At 45.1% G+C, this 18,945-nt stretch overlaps 1 protein-coding gene across 1 annotated transcript in view; it reads right to left on the bottom strand.

The window, feature by feature from the left end:
- CAND1 (cullin associated and neddylation dissociated 1) overlaps positions 1-15,708 on the bottom strand; it is a 50,582-nt gene extending 34,874 nt beyond the window's left edge. The window contains exons 1-2 of the mRNA XM_073651745.1: positions 15,300-15,708; positions 2,061-2,204 (exon numbers count right to left, since the gene is read on the bottom strand). Of these exons, the coding sequence (XP_073507846.1) occupies positions 2,061-2,204; positions 15,300-15,367 (212 nt within the window). The 5' untranslated portion in view covers positions 15,368-15,708. The remainder of the gene's footprint in view (positions 1-2,060; positions 2,205-15,299) is intronic.
- Positions 15,709-18,945: the final 3,237 nt, after the last annotated feature.

The following is an 18,945-nucleotide window of genomic DNA, read 5'->3' as shown; positions in this document are numbered from 1 at the left end:
ATACCCATACACCGCTGTGTCAGAGTGAATGTACAGAGCCATAGACTTACTATTATACCCATACACTGCTGTGTGAGAGTGAATATACAGAGCCATAGACTTACTATTATACCCATACACCGCTGTGTAAGAGTGACTGTACAGAGCCATAGACTTACTATTATACCCATACATTGCTGTGTGAGAGTGAATGTACAGAGCCATAGACTTACTATTATACCCATACGCCGCTGTGTGAGAGTGAATGTACAGAGCCATAGACTTACTATTATACCCATACACCGCTGTGTGAGAGTGAATGTACAGAGCCATAGACTTACTATTATACCCATACACCGCTGTGTGAGAGTGAATGTACAGAGCCATAGACTTACTATTATACCCATACACCGCTGTGTGAGAGAGTGAACGTACAGAGCCATAGACTTACTATTATACCCATACACCGCTGTGTGAGAGTGAATTATACCCATACACCGCTGTGAGAGTGACTGTACAGAGCCATAGACTTACTATTATACCCATACATTGCTGTGTGAGAGTGAATGTACAGAGCCATAGACTTACTATTATACCCATACACCGCTGTGTGAGAGTGAACGTACAGAGCCATAGACTTACTATTATACCCATACACCGCTGTGTGAGAGTGACTGTACAGAGCCATAGACTTACTATTATACCCATACACCGCTGTGTCAGAGTGAATGTACAGAGCCATAGACTTACTATTATACCCATACACCGCTGTGTGAGTGACTGTACAGAGCCATAGACTTACTATTATACCCATACACCGCTGTGTCAGAGTGAATGTACAGAGCCATAGACTTACTATTATACCCATACACTGCTGTGTGAGAGTGAATATACAGAGCCATAGACTTACTATTATACCCATACACCGCTGTGTAAGAGTGACTGTACAGAGCCATAGACTTACTATTATACCCATACATTGCTGTGTGAGAGTGAATGTACAGAGCCATAGACTTACTATTATACCCATACGCCGCTGTGTGAGAGTGAATGTACAGAGCCATAGACTTACTATTATACCCATACACCGCTGTGTGAGAGTGAATGTACAGAGCCATAGACTTACTATTATACCCATACACCGCTGTGTGAGAGTGAATGTACAGAGCCATAGACTTACTATTATACCCATACACCGCTGTGTGAGAGAGTGAACGTACAGAGCCATAGACTTACTATTATACCCATACACCGCTGTGTGAGAGTGAATTATACCCATACACCGCTGTGAGAGTGACTGTACAGAGCCATAGACTTACTATTATACCCATACATTGCTGTGTGAGAGTGAATGTACAGAGCCATAGACTTACTATTATACCCATACACCGCTGTGTGAGAGTGAACGTACAGAGCCATAGACTTACTATTATACCCATACACCGCTGTGTGAGAGTGAACGTACAGAGCCATAGACTTACTATTATACCCATACACCGCTGTGTGAGAGTGAATTATACCCATACACCGCTGTGTGAGAGTGAATGTACAGAGCCATAGACTTACTATTATACCCATACACCGCTGTGTGAGAGTGAATGTACAGAGCCATAGACTTACTATTATACCCATACACCGCTGTGTGAGAGTGACTGTACAGAGCCATAGACTTACTATTATACCCATACACCGCTGTGTGAGAGTGAACGTACAGAGCCATAGACTTACTATTATACCCATACACCGCTGTGTGAGAGTGAATGTACAGAGCCATAGACTTACTATTGAGCCTGTACAACGCTCTGTACATGCAGTGCACGAAGGAGCTGCACATTTTAGAGCCATGTTTTGGCCAATCCGTGTGGATCTCAGGACCTTGCCCCCATTCCTGTCGGCAACACTCTGTAGTGCCTCTAATATAAAAACTTTTTTCAAAAAGAGTTACACTTTAACTTCTTTTTTAATCACTGTAGTAACTACTTTGGTGTTTCATGAAGTCCGTGAATACAAAATCCTCCAATATCCGTAATGATTTACGAGAAAAGTGGGAGGACAAGCTTACATTGGGTGATGTAACTTACCATTTCACCGCTAGATTTTGCACTTCACCATTCTTATCTTCCAAAAGCTTTAAAATCATCTTTACCACTTTACGCTCACTATCATCATCTAGTTTAATGGAGTCCTTCTGTAGCTCAGTCATTAAGTCATTAGTTGCCATGAATCTAGAAGAAAAATAAATAAGTATTTGAACAAGAACAAGGGAACATGACTATAGAACAAAGCATGCTTTGTGTCACAAAATAAATAACAATCACTTCATATGTTCCATCTACTGAATGTATTGCAAGCAGGAATATTCTGTCTATATATGGGAGTATTTGCCCAACATATATTGGCCACAGAAGAATAAATCCAAAGCTATTTGTGGAGAATACGTTTACTATATATTTCTCTACAGTAGAGGAATGTGGCAATACCAATGTATACCTTCATAGATTCAACCTATTATTTATTTATATTGCGCCATTGATTCCATGGTGCTGTACATAAGAAGGGGTTACATAGCAAATACAGATATCACTTACAGTGAACAAACTAACTATGATAGACTTGTACAGCGGGAAGAGGACCCAGCCCTTGCGGGCTTACATTCTTCAGGAACAGACAGTAGGTTGGGGGGGTTGCAGTAGCTCTATTGTTGTTAAGGTGGCAGCAAGCAAGGTCATGGCAGGCTGTAGGCTTGTTTGAAGAGATGGGTTTTAAGGTTCCATCTGAAGGTTCCAAATGTAGAGTCTAATCGGACGTGTTGAGGCACAGAAGTCCATACGATGGGGGATATTCGGGAGAAATCTTGGAAGCGATTGGGTGATGAACGAATAATTGTGGAGGAGAGAAGGAGGTCTTGGGAGGACCGGAGATTACGTAAGGGAACGTATCGGGAGATTAGTTCAGAGATGTATGCAGGAGAAAGGTTATGGATGGCTTTGTAGGTCAGTGTTAGTAGTTTGAACTGGATACGCTGGGCATTTGGGAGCCAGTGAAGGGATATGCAAATGGGGTAGCAGAGGAGTAGCGAAGCGAGAGACGAACTAGTCGCGCAGCAAAGTTAAGGACAGACTGGAGAGGTGCGAGATTGTTAGCAGGTAGGCCACAGAGGAGGATGTTGCAGTAGTCGAGGCGGGAGATGATGTGGGCATACACAAGCACTTTAGTAGATAGCTTGTGGGATGAGGAAAGGACTGATTCTGGAAATATTTTTGAGCAGGAGGCGACAGCTTGGGTGTGGGGTTTGAAGGACAGAGCGGAGTCAAGGGTTACTCCGAGGCAGCGTATTGCCAGTACAGGGGAAAGTGAGATGTCATTTATTGTGATACAAAGATCAGGTGGGGAAGATATGCGAGATGGGGGAAAGATGATGACTTCAGTTTTGTCCACATTTAGCTTGATAAAGCGAGAGGAGAAGAAGGAGGATATGGCTGATAGACATGCTGGGATTCTGGACAGCAGAAGGTGACATCTTGGCCAGAGAGGTAGATCTGCATGTCAGTGTATAGATGGTACTGGAAGCCATAGGATTTTAGGAGCTGTCCCAGGCCAAGAGTATAGATTGAGAAGAGTAGGGGTCCTAGGACAGAGCCTTGAGGGACTCCAACAGAGAGGGGGTGGGATGAGGAGGTAGTATGGGAGTGGGAGGCACTAAATGTGCAGTTAGAAAGGTATGAGGAGATCCAAGATAGGGCAAGGTCTTTGATGCCAAAGGAAGAGAGTATCTGTAGTAGGAGGCAGTGGTCAACCGTGTCGAAGGCAGAGGACAGGACAAGAAGAAGGAGTACAGAGAATTGTCTGTTAGCTTTGGCTGTAAGTCATTAGTAATTTTAGTAAGGGAAGTTTCGGTGGAATGGTGGGGGCTGAAGCCAGATTGTCGGTTGTCGAAGAGAGTTAGATGAGAAGTGAGAGGAAAGTTCAGTGTTAACGTGTTGCTCAAGGAGTTTGGAGGCAAATGGGAGCAGCGATATGGGGCGGTAGCTGGACAAGGCGGTTGGGTCGAGGGACGGCTTTTTGAGGCTGGGCGTGATTGTGGCATGTTTGAAGGCAGCGAGGAAGGTACCAGAAGTTAGTGATAGGTTGAAGAGATGGGTTAGGGAAGGGATGAGTTTGAGGATGGGGTCGAGGTGTGATTTGGAGAGGAGACGAGTGAGGTCTCCTTCCGTGATGTTGGAAAGGGAGGTTATGGGGGTAGGGCAATGGTCTGGGAGACAAAGGGGTTGTGATGGTCGGACAGTAAAGACTTGTGTTTGGCAAACTCGTCAGAGATGACGAAGGAGGTCGGGGGGGGGGGGGGGCAGTGCAAGGCGGAAGAGAGAGTTAAAAGTGTTGAATAACTGTTTGGGGTTGTAGGATAAGGAAGATATGAGGGTTATGAACAGAAGTGAGGGCTTATTTGAAAGGGAGTGTTGCTTGTTTGAATGCAGTGAAGTCATCTTGCGAATGTGTTTTCTTCCAACTTCGCTCCGCAACCCTGGATGCTTGCCGAAGCTGTTTAGTAAGGTTGTTGTGCCAGGGTTGCCTGTTGACTCGTCACGCTCTGCCATGCACAAGAGGGGCGATCGAGTCAATAGCTGATGCAAGAGTGGCATCGTAGAAAGCAGTGGCGCCGTCTGTGTCGTGGAGTGAAGATATGGATGTCAGTGGTAGAATAGAGTCAGAGTGTGTGTGTGTCTAAATGTGCAAGGTTTCTGCGGGGGGGTGCTAATTGCTGGAAATGGGTGACAGGTGAGGAGGACAGGGATGAGAATGTGAGTAGATGGTGGTCAGATAGGGGTAGGGGGGAGGTTGTGAGGTTAGATAGGGAGCAGAGTCGGGTGAAGTTGAGGTCTAGTGTGTGTCCGTCTGTGTGGGTGACTGAGGAGGACCACTGAGTAAGTCCAAAGTACGAAGTAAGAGACAGGAGTTTGGATACTGTTGACTCGCGAGTGTAAGTGGGGATGTTGAAATCGCTCATGATGATTGTGGGAATGTCAGCAGAGAGAAAGTAGAGAAGCCAGGTGGAGAATTGGTCAATAAAGGCAGTGACCAGGCCCGGAGGTCGGTATAGAACAGCCACTTGGAGGTTGGAGAGAGAGTAGATGCGGATAGAGTGGACTTCAAAAGAAGGGAGAATAGGAGGGTAGAGGTTGTATAGGGCTAAAGCTGCAGTTGGTAGAAAGGAGAAGACTCACTCCTCCATCATGTCTGTTAACAGGGCGAGGAGTGTGGGTGAAGTGGAGGCAACCATAACACAGAGCAGCAGGGGAGGCAGCGTCGGAGGGTGTCAGCCATGTCTCTGTGATGCCCAGGAAGGAGAGAGGACGACAGGTAAAGAGGTCGTGGACAAAATGGAGCTTGTTGAAGACAGAGTGGGCATTCTAGAGTGCTCCAGAGAGAGGGAGCAGGGGGGGGTGGATGTATTGCATATAGCAATTTTAAAGGGAACCCAACATGAGGATTTTATAGCTCAAGCTAATAGCATTCATATAGTGGCGTTTTCATGCAGATTTTAATCTGTACCTCAATCGTAGAAATTGGTATAGCAGTTTCTGAGAAATCCAGAGTTGAAAAAGTATGCAAATAAGCTTCAAGTGTATTGACATGGGACACTGCATTTGCAGCTCTGCTGCCCTCCCTCACTATTCCCTGCACATTGCCTGCTTGCAATGCCTGACTGACATGTCAATGGATGCAGGTCACCGAAACAAGAGAGTCACCAGTCCATCAGATACAAGACAGATATATGCAGCTCATTTGTAAATGATTTCAAAGCTGGATTTCTAAGAAACTGCAAAACGGATTTTCACAATCAAGGTATGGCTTTAATCAGCATGAAAGTGACTGAACATACATGTCAATAGTTTGAGGTACAAAATCCTCATGACAGGTTCGCTTTAAGCAGAACAGTGTCAAAACAAGATGTTGAGTGTAACATGCATTTCTTTTTTCAATCCCTTTGCTTGGCTGCTGCAAGTATATATGTACTACTTTTGCTTGCCTTCTTTCTGAGCAAGCACAGATTCCTCCTGATGTGAGGCTTGTTGTCACTTTGGAGCAGTTGCCCAGACATCTCACAAGTACTATGCAAAGTGCTCTGCGTTTATCAGCTGTCTTCACAGTTATTGTCTCTAAACAGCTTCCATCCACTAGCCAGAATACAATGCATTGGATTACTATAGACACATCACATCTGGAGGGCTGAAAAACGTATATAACATATCTGGAGAACTACAGGCTGCTGAAATTTGGCCAAGCAGTTCTGCAGGTGAAACAGCAACTTGAAAACCGCAGTGACTACTGGCCGCTAGAGTTTGTGGCCTACCTCAAATAGGGCAGTGGATTCGTCCCATAATAAACTACCCTTAAAGAGGTGTTCCTAATATGGCGATAGATCCGCTTTAAAAGTGTATCAAATGACATGCCCCATGATTAGAATAATTGTAAAGAAATTATTCCTAATTTTTCAAATACTTGCTACATACAACAGTCATCCTTCATTTTGTAAAAACAATCATTTGTATATTAGACAAAACATATGGGATCTTTAGTATAGAGGATTGTAAAACTACACACGGAGTACAGCATTCCTAACTGAGTAAGGTGTACGTTGCATATATTTACATGTTTGCATTGTACAGTATGGTTACAGAGAAGGAGATGGAAGAGAACAGCAAAGAAGGGCACTGGGCATTTTTCTAGAATCAGAAAAGTAAGATGAATGTAGACGGCAGAAGAAGACTCCCAACAAAGTGAAAACTTCAGCATGCACGGCCCGAGGCACGAACAGGAGGTAAGCAAAGCAGGCAGCCAATTAGGGCACTACCAAACTTACAATGTTAGGAAGCACAATTTATCCAACAAAGTCATTTGACAGTAGAGACCCATCCAGAGTTAGGCAAGTATCCACACAAGAAGCAGCACACAATGCAGCTGCTTTACATGACCCTATGAAGTTAACTGCCTAGTGCTACGCCTGAGCGACTGATAATATAGTGCGGATGCAGAGAGTGTGACTAGGGCTCCATTTGCAGTAAAGAACAGCTAGTTGGTTACAAAGCAAAGCCCACCAGTCTAAAAGTGACCACAGAACTTAGCTGTCTTCTCAACACTTGTTCAGCCAACAGCTATCCATTACTCACGACTCCACATATTCATGCATACCATGTATGTGTTCTTAAGAGGAGGAAGTAGGCCGACTACTCTCATTGATGACACATCCAAAACATCGGTCACCGATATCAGATTGGTGTGGGTCAGACACCCACCAACCCAACCGTGTGTGCAGTAACAGTCACTACATGTCACAAAGCTGCGCTTTTCAGCTCCGCAACTGCCACGGGCACTGAGAACAACTGATCAGCGGGGTTTCTGGATCCCCATCAATTTGATATTACAAAAGTATTTGTAGAACAAGGATCATGCATGGTAAAAATTCAACATGCCACATCCTTTTTGCCCCATATACTGCCACTGGGGGGAAAAAAAAGTCTAGACATCATTACATATTAAATGGTACTGCCAAAATATAGCTGCCAATTGTCTTAAGTGTATGACCATCTTGAGACAAATTAATGCTCCATCTAATCAGATGCTTCCATTTAGAATTTGGAGAGGTGCCCAACCTGCAGCTGGAGAAGCTCAATGTCGGAAGGGATGGAGAAGACCCAGAGAAGTACAAATGCTATCTCTAACACCAGCAGCTGGCTGAAAGAGGTTTATATGGCAGAACCTCCACAGATTAATTACACTTGCCAATGTGGTGACATCTGCCAAAAAGTATACTTTGCATTGTTGCACATAGGAGTCTGAGAAAAGCCAATGTATGCCTATACAGTATAGTGAGATGTCAGAACCTTCCATCAGAGGTATACGTTGGGCAAGGCTCCCAAAGTATACGTCTGATGAAAGGCTCCAATGTGATATGAAGCGAGCTTTATTGCTGTCTACTTTGTCATTCAGTATCCAGCGTCCACCTTTATAATTATCTCCTGCAGACAAAGACCATGTATGGTGTCCATCTGAGGAGAGTACAGATACATGCAGAAGGCATATACATGGTGATTGTGATCAAGAGTCTGGAGGTAGGTAAACATGTGAGTGGGGTAACTAGACCGATAAACACAATGTGCATGCAGGTCTGCAGAGTATCTGGATTTATGCAGTTATATTGTATATATACACAGATGTGCAGTATGTGTACAAGGTAAACGTCTGCAGGTACATTGACAATATTTCATACTTTGCTCAATTACTGGCGTCACGTGAATGATTAAACATTAGGCTTGAACTGAACTTAAGGCCAGCACACTTTGAAGAAAATGCATTGGCCATGAACAGATCTTGTACCCTCACTGGGACTGTGTGATATCCAGTGGTCTCAATACCAGCAGCAGAGCAAGCCTTTAGACTCTGCAGCTGCCAGCTCAGTGGTATCCAACGGCTCTGTTCTTGAACTTGAGTAGTCAACTGGTTCTTTAAAAAGCGCCCCCCCCCCCCCCCCCCCTATTGTCACGGGCCAGTCTTGCTTTATGAGTAATTACATTCAACCATCTGCGGCATTCAGGAGGTGCATGGAAGTTGAAGTATTTTGTTACAATTACAACCAAATCGGGGCAAAGTACCATAGTTTAGTTATGCCATTTTGCCACAATTTGACAGCATTCAAAGGAACATTCTCAGAAAAATTAAATGTGTAATCATTGTGTTGCCCCAGCTACATTTGAGGGTGACCGGAGGTGAGCAGTTGAAAATGAGAATGCTGTTTCACAGTTAAAAGGTTGCTCCAGTTAGCATAGAAGCAGCAGGGTAGTGATGAGGAGGAGCAAGGAGGCCAAATTGAGAGGAGTTGCACACTTGACTCTGTAGTTTGCAGGAAGTCAGAGACCTCCAGTCCATGCAGCAAGTCATGTATCCAGTGGGTAGTCAGAGTAAAGGTCCACACTAATGTGGGCTAAACCCATCAATATCGGCGGCATTAGCTAGCAGTCCAATATGTATGGGGCCACGTGACTCTCCCCTGACAGATGATGTCGGGACATAAGACACAGGTAGTTTGAATTTTAACGACTAATCCTTTTGTTATTCAAGAAGTAAGCAGCTGCAAAAGCTGTCTAGCAGGGCCTCTCTAATCCCCAATTTAATAAGACAAACATTTGGCTGAGATCCTTTCTGTGTGTAACGCTGGTGAGTGTGGACCCACTGCGCCACAAGCCAGGCTTACCCTAAAGGGGAGTAATTAAGTGACTACCTAGTATTCGCTAAAGCCTTTGATGGTGAGGATAGGCTTCGCCACAGGTAGTCACCAGATACCACTCCAAGGCATTCCCCAAGTCAGTAGAAGCTGATCGGAGGGTCAGAAGCATGCATAAGAGGTACAGGAGGGCAAAGACAAACGTGGTTAGACAATCAGGGGTCAGGACAGGCAGTCCAGGAACAGAGTATAAAGCTGAGGTCAGGGGCAGAGAGGTCACACAACACAGGTTATACAACAAGGTCGATAACAGGCAAGATAGAACAAAAATGCACCCACAGGATGCAGAGACAAGCAACTGGGAACCAAGGATCTGGCAATAAGTGGTGTGAGAAGCTGCCTAATAAACCCCCTGCTGCCTAGGAAGAGGCTAGGGAAGGCAAATCCGCAGGACACAGACAGGTTAAATTCCTGCAGGATCTGGCCGAGCCACCCTATAGCCAGGTGGAGACTCTCTAGGAGCAGATGTGGCAGTGAGAACAAGGCAGCTCAGGGAGATGGTCTGACTCTGGGGAAGCAGAACAGTGAACGAAGTGAGTAGAGTGGCACTGAGAAGGGCTGTGAGATGCCGGTGTGACACGGTGTATGGGGGAGTTAGAAGAGATAGCTATCTATTGTGTATGGGACGGGGGTGATGGGGAGTGCTTTAACGTCACATGACTCCGCAATCACAAAGTACAAAATATAACAGACTTGAGAAATTAATTACACCCATAAGATAGAGGACGTGTGTATAAATGTGATGCAATGTTTAAAAAATAAAAAAAATAAAAAAAAAAAAGCTATTCTGTCTCTCTCTTTAACCAATCCATTAACACATTTATTGTTTTCCTTGATGGAAATAAATCTTTATTCAAAGAGTCAAGGTTAATAATCATCCATGCAATGTAATGCCTACCCAGCTAACAACATTGGTTCTGCCCCTTCAGCATCATCATTAGGGCACATTCTGATGAAGAGCCCTTGTGCTAAGACTGATAGAAATTTTTTTTTTTATGTATATGAACTGTCTTTTCATTCATACAAGTTTCTGATGTGTTCCAGTCCCGGGGACTGGAAGAAATCCCTGCCTCCCCTGCAGGTCACAGTGCCCTGTGATGTGCAGTTGCAGCAGCCAAATCCAGGCACTGTGACAATGCAGAAGAGGGGGGAAACATTGTACTTCACACAGGAGGCAGGATTTCTTCCTGTACCCAGGCCTGCAAGCATCAGAAACTTGACTGAATAAAAAGACATTTCACAGCAACCAGTCCTCTAATATGGGCCATATTGGTAAGTATAGATTTACATTTCTATCACCTTTATGCCCATATTAGAGGTCAGATAAGTGCCAGGGGGTGACAGATTCCCTTTAAAGAATTCAGGACCTCAATTAAAATAAAAACATTGTATACTCCTGTATACCTCCTAGCACCATTGCATAGAGTTCCTGGAGAGATGGGACTTGTGTTACCTGCTGGTTGCAGCCAACGTGCGGCTGCTGTTTAGATGCTTATAATTTTACTATTTTATCAGAGCAGACGTCCACCCTGACAGAATATTGATGAGCTGTAGCCAAACAGTGGATGTTGATTAGCAGCAACCAGCACGTGACAAGTCACATCTCTCTATACGTGCATGTATGGCATCATACAAAACTACATCTACAACTCATCCCACAGCTATGGAGACAGTGAAATAAAGTTAAGGCTCTTGGAAGAAGGGAGTGATGGGAAACTATATCACAAATGAAAAATGGCTGTTTCCTTAAATGGGTGGGCCGAAGGCCAAAGCCATTTTCCTTCTAATTCCCTAACTATTTTCTAATATATTTTCATCACAAATTCTCTCCCATTCTTTAATTACACTATCTAACTGCTATTCTATTTTTTTCCACTTCCTTTTTGATGACTCTTCATTTGAGAATTCCAATGCATGCTGGGATACTCAAGCAAAGCATCATCATCCCTGAAATGAAGCATCGTTAGTGACGCTTGTTTCAGGGTCTGGGCTAGTCCCTGTGCGCTGTCATTGCGCGATGTGCACAATGACAGCGTGCCCTATGTTGCCAGAGTGCGGTGTCAGAATACCTGGCATGCAGAGAAACGCCACCCCCGCAAGTGACGTCACTGGTCTCTGCACACCGGCTATTTTGACAACACGATTTGCTCCTGGCTTGCTATGGCCAACTTACAGGTGCATCTCACTAAATTATAATATCAAAAAGTTTATTTATTTCAGTTCTTCAATAAAAAAAAAAAAGTGAAACTCATTATATAGAGTCATTACAAACAGAGTGATCTATTTCAAGTGTTTATTTCTGTTAATGTTGATGATTATGGCTTACAGCCAATGAAAACACAAAAGTCATTATCTCAGTAAATTAGAATACTTTGTAACAACATCTTCATAAATGTTTTTAAAATCCGAAATGTTGGCCTACTGAAATGTATGTTCAGTAAATGCACTCAATACTTGGTCGGGGCTTCTTTTGCATCAATTACTGCATCAATGCGGCGTGGCATGGAGGCGATCAGCCTGTGGCACTGCTGAGGTGTTATGGAAGCCCAGGTTGCTTTGATAGCAGCCTTCAGCAAGTCTGCATTGTTGGGTCTGGTGTCCCATCTTCCTCTTGACAATACCATAGATTCTATGAGGTAATGGTCAGGCGAGTTTGCTGGTCAATCAAGCACAGTGATACTGTTGTTTTTAAACCAGGTATTGGCACCTGTCCACACTGCCAAAAGTACCAAGTCCTGCTGGAGAATGAAATTTCCATCTCCAAAAAGCTTGTCGTCAGAGGGAAGCATGAAGTGCTCTAAAATTTCCTGGTAGACTGCTGCGCTGACTTTGGTCTTGATAAAACACAGTGGACCTACACTAGCAGATGACATGGCTCCCCAAACCATCACTGATTGTGAAAACTTCACACTAGACATCAAGCAGTTTGGATTGTGTGCCTCTCCTCTCTTCCTCCAGACTCTGGGACCTTGATTTCCAAATGAAAATTGGAACTCTGGGACCTTGTGGAGTGTGTCAATGACTGCCTTCTGGACATCTGTCAAATCAGCAGTCTTCCCCAAGATTGTGGAGCCTACTAAAACAGACTAAGGGTCCTTTTTAAACGCTTAGGAAGTCTTTGCAGGTGTATTTTGTTAATTATTTTAATTTACTGAGATAATGACTTGTGTTTTCTATGGCTGTAAGCCATAACCATTAACATTAACAGAAATAAACACTTGAAATAGATCACTGTTTGTAATGACTCTATATAACATACGAGTTTCACTTTTTGTATTGAAGAACTGAAATAAATTAACTTTTTGATGATATTCTCATTTAGTGAGATGCACCTGTAGATCAGCAGTAGAGTGCACTGTCATTGTACACATCACACAGTGACTAGCCCAGTTCCTGAAACAAGCGTCCCTGATGAAGCTTCATTTCAAGGATGGGACAGATGATGATGCTATGTTGGAGTATCCCAGAAGGCACTGTGATTCTCAAAGCGTGATAAAAAAAAAAGTGAAAAAAAAAAATTGAAAAGCAAGTAGTGTAGTTAGGGAAGGATAGGGAGTTTTTAATGCAAGTAGATTAGAAAATGGGTTAGATTATGGCACTAAGCAGATAGGGATTTAAGAGGGAAATGACTGACCTTTGGACAACCACTTTAAAGGTGTTGTTGTTAATTATGAATTAAGTTCCTCTCCCCACACACACACCAATATTGAAAATGGGGGTAATAAAATGCCACAATGTACTGTAGCTTCAGGCACACCTCTGCTCCACTCATTTTTTATAGTATTGACAGCCAAGTCTAATCCTCGGCTTGGGGAGCTAAAACGGGGTTAGCTGCTCTCCCACATCACCTAAATAACTAAGAAGGATCATACTATTTTATTATTGCCCGATCTCTTACTTCACAGTATAAAATAAAAGCCAATGCAAGAACGCTGGTAAAGCCGCCTCAGGAAAATGAGCTCTGGTGTTTTCCTGACACAAGTTTGCCTGGGAAAGCCCGGCGGCTGAGCCAACGTCTAAACAACGCTGTATGTACATAGCCTAAAGGTATGTTGTAAGAATTCAATGGCATATTGTTAATGCATTCATGTAAACTGGAGCATTTTTTAGGATTTTTGAGCAATTACCGGGACTTATATTAGATATTATTGGTTATTAATACATCTACTTTAGCCTAATAACCCTTTTAGACGGGCGAATCTAGGCTGCTAAATCACCGCTGTCCTGCTGCCACTAGAGATGAGCAAAAAGCTTCACAGAACCCTAATCCAGCAGATAAGTAGTTCATGGTAGCTGGACCAGAGCTCTGTGACCCTCATCCTAGCTGGGGCATGCCTGGCACCACTTCTGATCTGTAGGCCCCCAAGTAATCACAACTACTAATCAAAAGAGTTGTCAGGGATGCCGGCAGGTACGATAAGGTTCACAGGGCTCTGTTCCAGAGGGCCACGGACCAGGTCCATTCTGCTCATCTCTGGCAGCAACCAGACCAATGACAGTCTTTAGGCCGAGTTTACATGTCCAGTAATCATCCACTCAAAACGGATCCAGTTATCTTACCATAACAAAGAAGGTCTCCAGACAACTTTTTTTTGTCCCACTAAAAAAGGGATTGCAACTTGACCTGTGTTTTGTTTGTTTTTTAAAGTGAATGTCACCCCCTGGGACATTTTTAATCTGTTAATATGGGCATACAGGTAGGTGATAGAACTGTTCAAATAGTCATACCTGTATGCCTCATAGCTGCGGTCTTGTCGTGCAGAAATCATCTTTTAATCCTGTATGTTAATGCGGTCTTTCAGGCTCTGGGGTGTGCGGTGCCTGGAAGAAAACTCTGCCTCCAATGTTCATTTGCGTACCACCGTCTTCCCATCAGCGTCAGAGGGCCCTGTGACATGTACTGGTGGCCCCGGAATCCCGCGCCTGTGCCCTGAAATAGCTCGATTATAGGCACCATTTTCTACCCTTCTATGGGCATTGGCTTCACTGTTCTTCTGTGCAGGCGCCGTTTAAGTAGCAGTGGCCTGCGCAGAAGAACAGTGAAGCCAATGTTGATATAAGGGCAGAAAACTTAAGTATAACCGCAGTATTGCAGGACACAGATGCGGGATTCTGGGGCCTCCAGTACATGTCACAGGGCACTGTGACGCTGATGGGAGAGGGGTGGTACGCAAATGAAGACCGGGGGCAGAGTTTTGTTCCAGGCACCGCACACCCCAGAGCCTGATAGACCTCATTAACATACAGGATTAAAAGATTTCTCAACAAGCCAGCAGCTACAAGGCATACAAGTAGGACTATTTGAACAATTCAATCACCTGTATGCCCATATTAATAGCTTAAATACATCCCAGGGGTGACAGATTCACGTTAACATTCAAATCTATGGAAAACGGATGTGTTAGGCAGCCATCAGTTTTCCTTCTGTTTGATTAAAGGATATATGTATTTAGCCTTAGATGTAAAGTCACAATGTGACATTGGGATCAGAATTTTCTCTGTCTACCCCAAGATACCGAGGTAACTGGGTGCTTGGCAGCAGCAGAGTATCGGCACCGCCAGCAGCTCCATTCAAAAGGCTGTCAGAGAAGTTCAGTCCTAGTGGAGGGACCCTTCACTGATCTGACAGTTACTATATAACCATGTAGCTAAAGATATAGGAGCCATCTTATACAGGACGTCCCAGGTGCCTACATGGTGGTCCCACCGCTCTGGATGTGTCTGCAGCCCCCGCATGCATGCTGATGGGTGAGGCGGGACAGACAGATGACAGCCATGTCTGCTCCATTCCCAGCTGGCTATCTGCACAGTAATGGGACCCCACTAGGTGCTCAGGGGCTGCAGTGTGCCCCCCTCCATGTACAGGCGGCAGCACATGGTGCAGGCTCCAGCACATGGTGCAGGCTCCAGGCCGCTCAAACCGGGCCCTGACAGTCACAGCCGCGGCCTAGCGCCCACTAGTGACGCCCACGCCGCACCCGTCCCCCGCACAAGGCGCTACGTCCCAGGTGACAACGCTCCGCTCCGTGCGGCCTCTCACCTGAAGTCCTTGTCGCTGGACGTCATTTTCTCCAGCAGGTTGGAGATGTGGTATGAGGCGCTCGCCATGTTGCCGCTGCGGTTGCCTCCGGTGATAACGCTGCAGTATCCTCCCCAGCCGGGGCCCCGTGTGTGAAATTCCCCGGTCCAGCCGCAGACAAGGCTCCTTGCAGCGGCAGCAGTCGAGGAGAGGGACGGGCGCGTGCACGATGCTGTATCCGCAAGGCGCCTGCCCCGTGTACGTGTGTCTACGTGCGCGTCCCTGGCTGTCCCCGCCCAGATCCGCTCCCACAAAGCCTCTGCCTGGCCGCGGCCTGATAACAGTGAAGCCTCCAGGGAAGGGAGGAAAGATACAGCGACCCCTCCGTCTCACTCACAGCCCCGCAGCTGAGGCGGGGCTCTCCGGTGGGGAGGCGGGGCTCTCCGGTGGGGAGGCGGGGCTCAGGCTTCACATACACATGGAAAGTAAACGGCCTCTGGCGCCGTCCGCGCGCCGTGAGCCCAACGCTCTGATTGGCCGAGCGATCTGTCAGTCAAGATGATTGACAGACCGTCCTGAAATGCCTGCGTGTGACTGGCCGAGCATAGTGGCCGGGTCCGTGCGGCCTAGGACAAGAGCTGCAAGGCTACAATGTATGTCTGCAGACAGATCCTGGAGAAACTCCTGTGCTAAAACCCTCCGAGCACTCTGCAGGCAGCACCCATCAAGGGCTGATAACAGAGGACAGTAGAGCAGATGGAGGGTCGCTAGTAGACCCCTTACATATCAATATGTCACATTAGTGTGGGGTTTGGGCTTCTATTTCCACAGATCAAATAAATGATGAAAATCACAAATTTCTTACATTTTCCAAAAGGCAAAAAACCCATCAAAACTCCGCAGATCAAAACCAATTGTAACTGCTGCCATGTTTTGTTCTATTGGCCGAAGTGCCCCATGGCACCATTGCATGTGTGATGACAGGAGGAAGGATGGGAGACGTCTGGGCCACACTGGCAGAGGGCGGGTAAGGCTCAGGACACCTTGTGCTACCTGGGCACAGAGGGTGGTCCCTGCTGCCCTGTGCCACCTCACCATCAGGTGGGGGCAATAGAGAATCTGTGTAAGGTTTGATGCCATTCTGCCAGTGACCTCCTGAGGTGCCCCGAGTGATGAAGTTCTGTCGTTTTTAGGTTGTGACCTGGATCACTTGTAAGAGCAGCTTGTTTCTCTGCAGTGAGACGGGCAGGGTTGCCAACCACCCAGAAATTCCTGGACAGTCCTTAAAAAATAGGGCACATTTTTAAGCATTCGCTAAAAAAAAGTGACTTTTTTTAAGCTGCAGAAATTTGTACAGATTATTATGACTAATTATCATCAGTTTACAATGAATGCTGCTAATATCGGCGTCATGGGCTGTAGATTTGTATCACTTAAAGGGAACCTGACATCTGATACATGCTGCCCGATCCAGGTATGTTTGACTCTAAACACTGCGGCGTTTCAGAAAATAACATAGTTTAGCACCCGCCGGGGACCGAGCTGCACGGGTGACTATTCGGACAGGCATGTCTCCAGTGGCTTCTCCCGCCCGCTGCCCTGGACTGACTGGTCTCTGCCTGTGTGTGTTTCTAAATAATTTGGAAAAAACTGGAATAACAATAAAGCGCAAAAAGTGTCTTATCCGAGACACAGTGGGGAGACCGAAGGCAATGGTACTCACCTGGTAAGGTTGTGTATCCATAACCACTGAAAAGTTCGAGGCTGCTGCAGACCCACGGCTTGGAAAAGGTAAAAGGAATGTAAGGGTTAATCTGGGCTGCGAACAATATCCAGGAATGCGGTTTATTAGTCAACACGTTTCAAAGTTCCAAACTTCTTCACCAGGAGGACAAACCACAGTGTATCTACAATTGTGTGCGTTTACAGTGGCTTGTGATCGTCTTCACTAATCTACTTCTTACTGCTTCTCATCCCTGGATTTGCTACCAAGGATTTCCGTGCACCAGTGGACCCTTATGGCATATGCATGGTATGCTGAAATTTTCCCTTTTTTTTCCCTTATACACCTGTTTTTTTGAGGGTTTGCATCAGTTCATGGTCTAAGGGGTAGCGTTTCTCCTTATGGAGAGTGACACACCAGCTCTGGCACGTCAAGGTAAGGAGGCTTATTCACCATGCAATGCTCCTCTGGGAAATTTAATATGTAAATTGCCTCTTCAGAGAAAAAGAGGACTTGTACTCTATAGCGCCACCTATTGGAAGCAGCAATCCTACATGTCACAATCAACCCTTTAACGAGTCGTGCAATATGACTTAGGATAAAGGCCAAATCAGAATCTCAATTTGCAGACACGGTGTTTCGGGCTGTTGACCCTCGTCAGTGCAATATAAGCCTCCTTACCTTGACGTGCCAGAGCTGGTGTGTCACTCTCCATAAGGAGAAACGCTACCCCTTAGACCTCAGTCCAGAGCCTCTCACCTAGCCAAATCAGTTCTCATACTTTGCACTGACGAGGGCCAACAGCCTGAAACACCGTGTCTGCAAATTGAGATTCTGATTTGGCTTTTATCCTAAGTCATATTGCACGACTCGTTAAAAGGTTGATTGTGACTTGTAGGATTACTACTTCCAATAGGTGGCACTATAGAGTACATGTCCTCTTTTTCTCTGAAGAGGCAATTTTCACATCAGTTCATATAAAGAACATGAGTACAACTGTGAACATTTGGTTTTCATTTTTTTGTGAAACAAGCAACAAATAGGATAAAATAGCTGAAAACTTCAGTGTGCAGAACTATTCACCACCTAAAGTCAGTACTTTGTAAAGCCTCCATTTGCGGCAATTGCAGCTGCAAGTCGCCAAAAGTGCTCCAACTCCTTCAAGTTAGATGGTCTCCTCTGGTGAATAGGAATCTTCAATTTTGACCACAGATTCTCAATTGTATTAAGGTCTGGGTTTTGACTAAGCCACTGCAAAACATTTACATGTTTCTCCTTAAACCACTCGAGTGTTTCTTTAAGGGATGCGGAGTCGGTATCCATTTTGGTGATGTCGGAGTTTGTATAAAATGGAGCAACTCCAACTCCTAAAATATATAATAAATTGGGTACATTAGTACAATGCAGAATGTGCTGTAAATTTTTTCATAAGAATTTGGGAAAGTTATGAAATGTCCTATAAATGTCTGTTCTGTTCTTGATTTAAGGATCTGGGCTTTTAGTTGAGATGAATCTGTGCTGCACTTTATGTACATGCTCAGTAGTGAGGCAGCGCTGTGGAGTCGAAGACGTTGAGTCGGATTCGCGAGTCAGGGAAATTGAGGAGTCGGAGGTTTGGTTTACTGACACCACAGCCGTGGTTGCTTTAGCAGTATACTTTGGGTCATTGTCTTGTTGGAAGATGAACTTCCGCCCCAGTCTCGAATCACTGACAGACTGAAACAGGTTTTGCTCAAGAATATCCCTGTATTTTGCACCATCCATCTTCCCCCCAGACTCAGACCATTTTCTTGCTCCCTTCTACCGAAAAACATGGTGTTCTTGAAGTGATGAGCTGTGTTGGTTTAGCTCCAGACATAGCATTTACCTTGGTGGCCAAAACGTTCAATTTTGGTCTCATCTGACCACAGCACCTCCCTCCATACATTTGGGTATTCTTCCACA

The sequence above is a fragment of the Phyllobates terribilis genome, unplaced genomic scaffold (genome assembly GCF_046119375.1).
Source record: "Phyllobates terribilis strain yellow unplaced genomic scaffold, ASM4611937v1 Scaffold_11__3_contigs__length_659146591, whole genome shotgun sequence".
Classification (NCBI taxonomy): domain Eukaryota; kingdom Metazoa; phylum Chordata; class Amphibia; order Anura; family Dendrobatidae; genus Phyllobates; species Phyllobates terribilis.
Note: the sequence above shows the minus strand (reverse complement) of the source record. Positions and strands in the feature narration are given on the sequence as shown.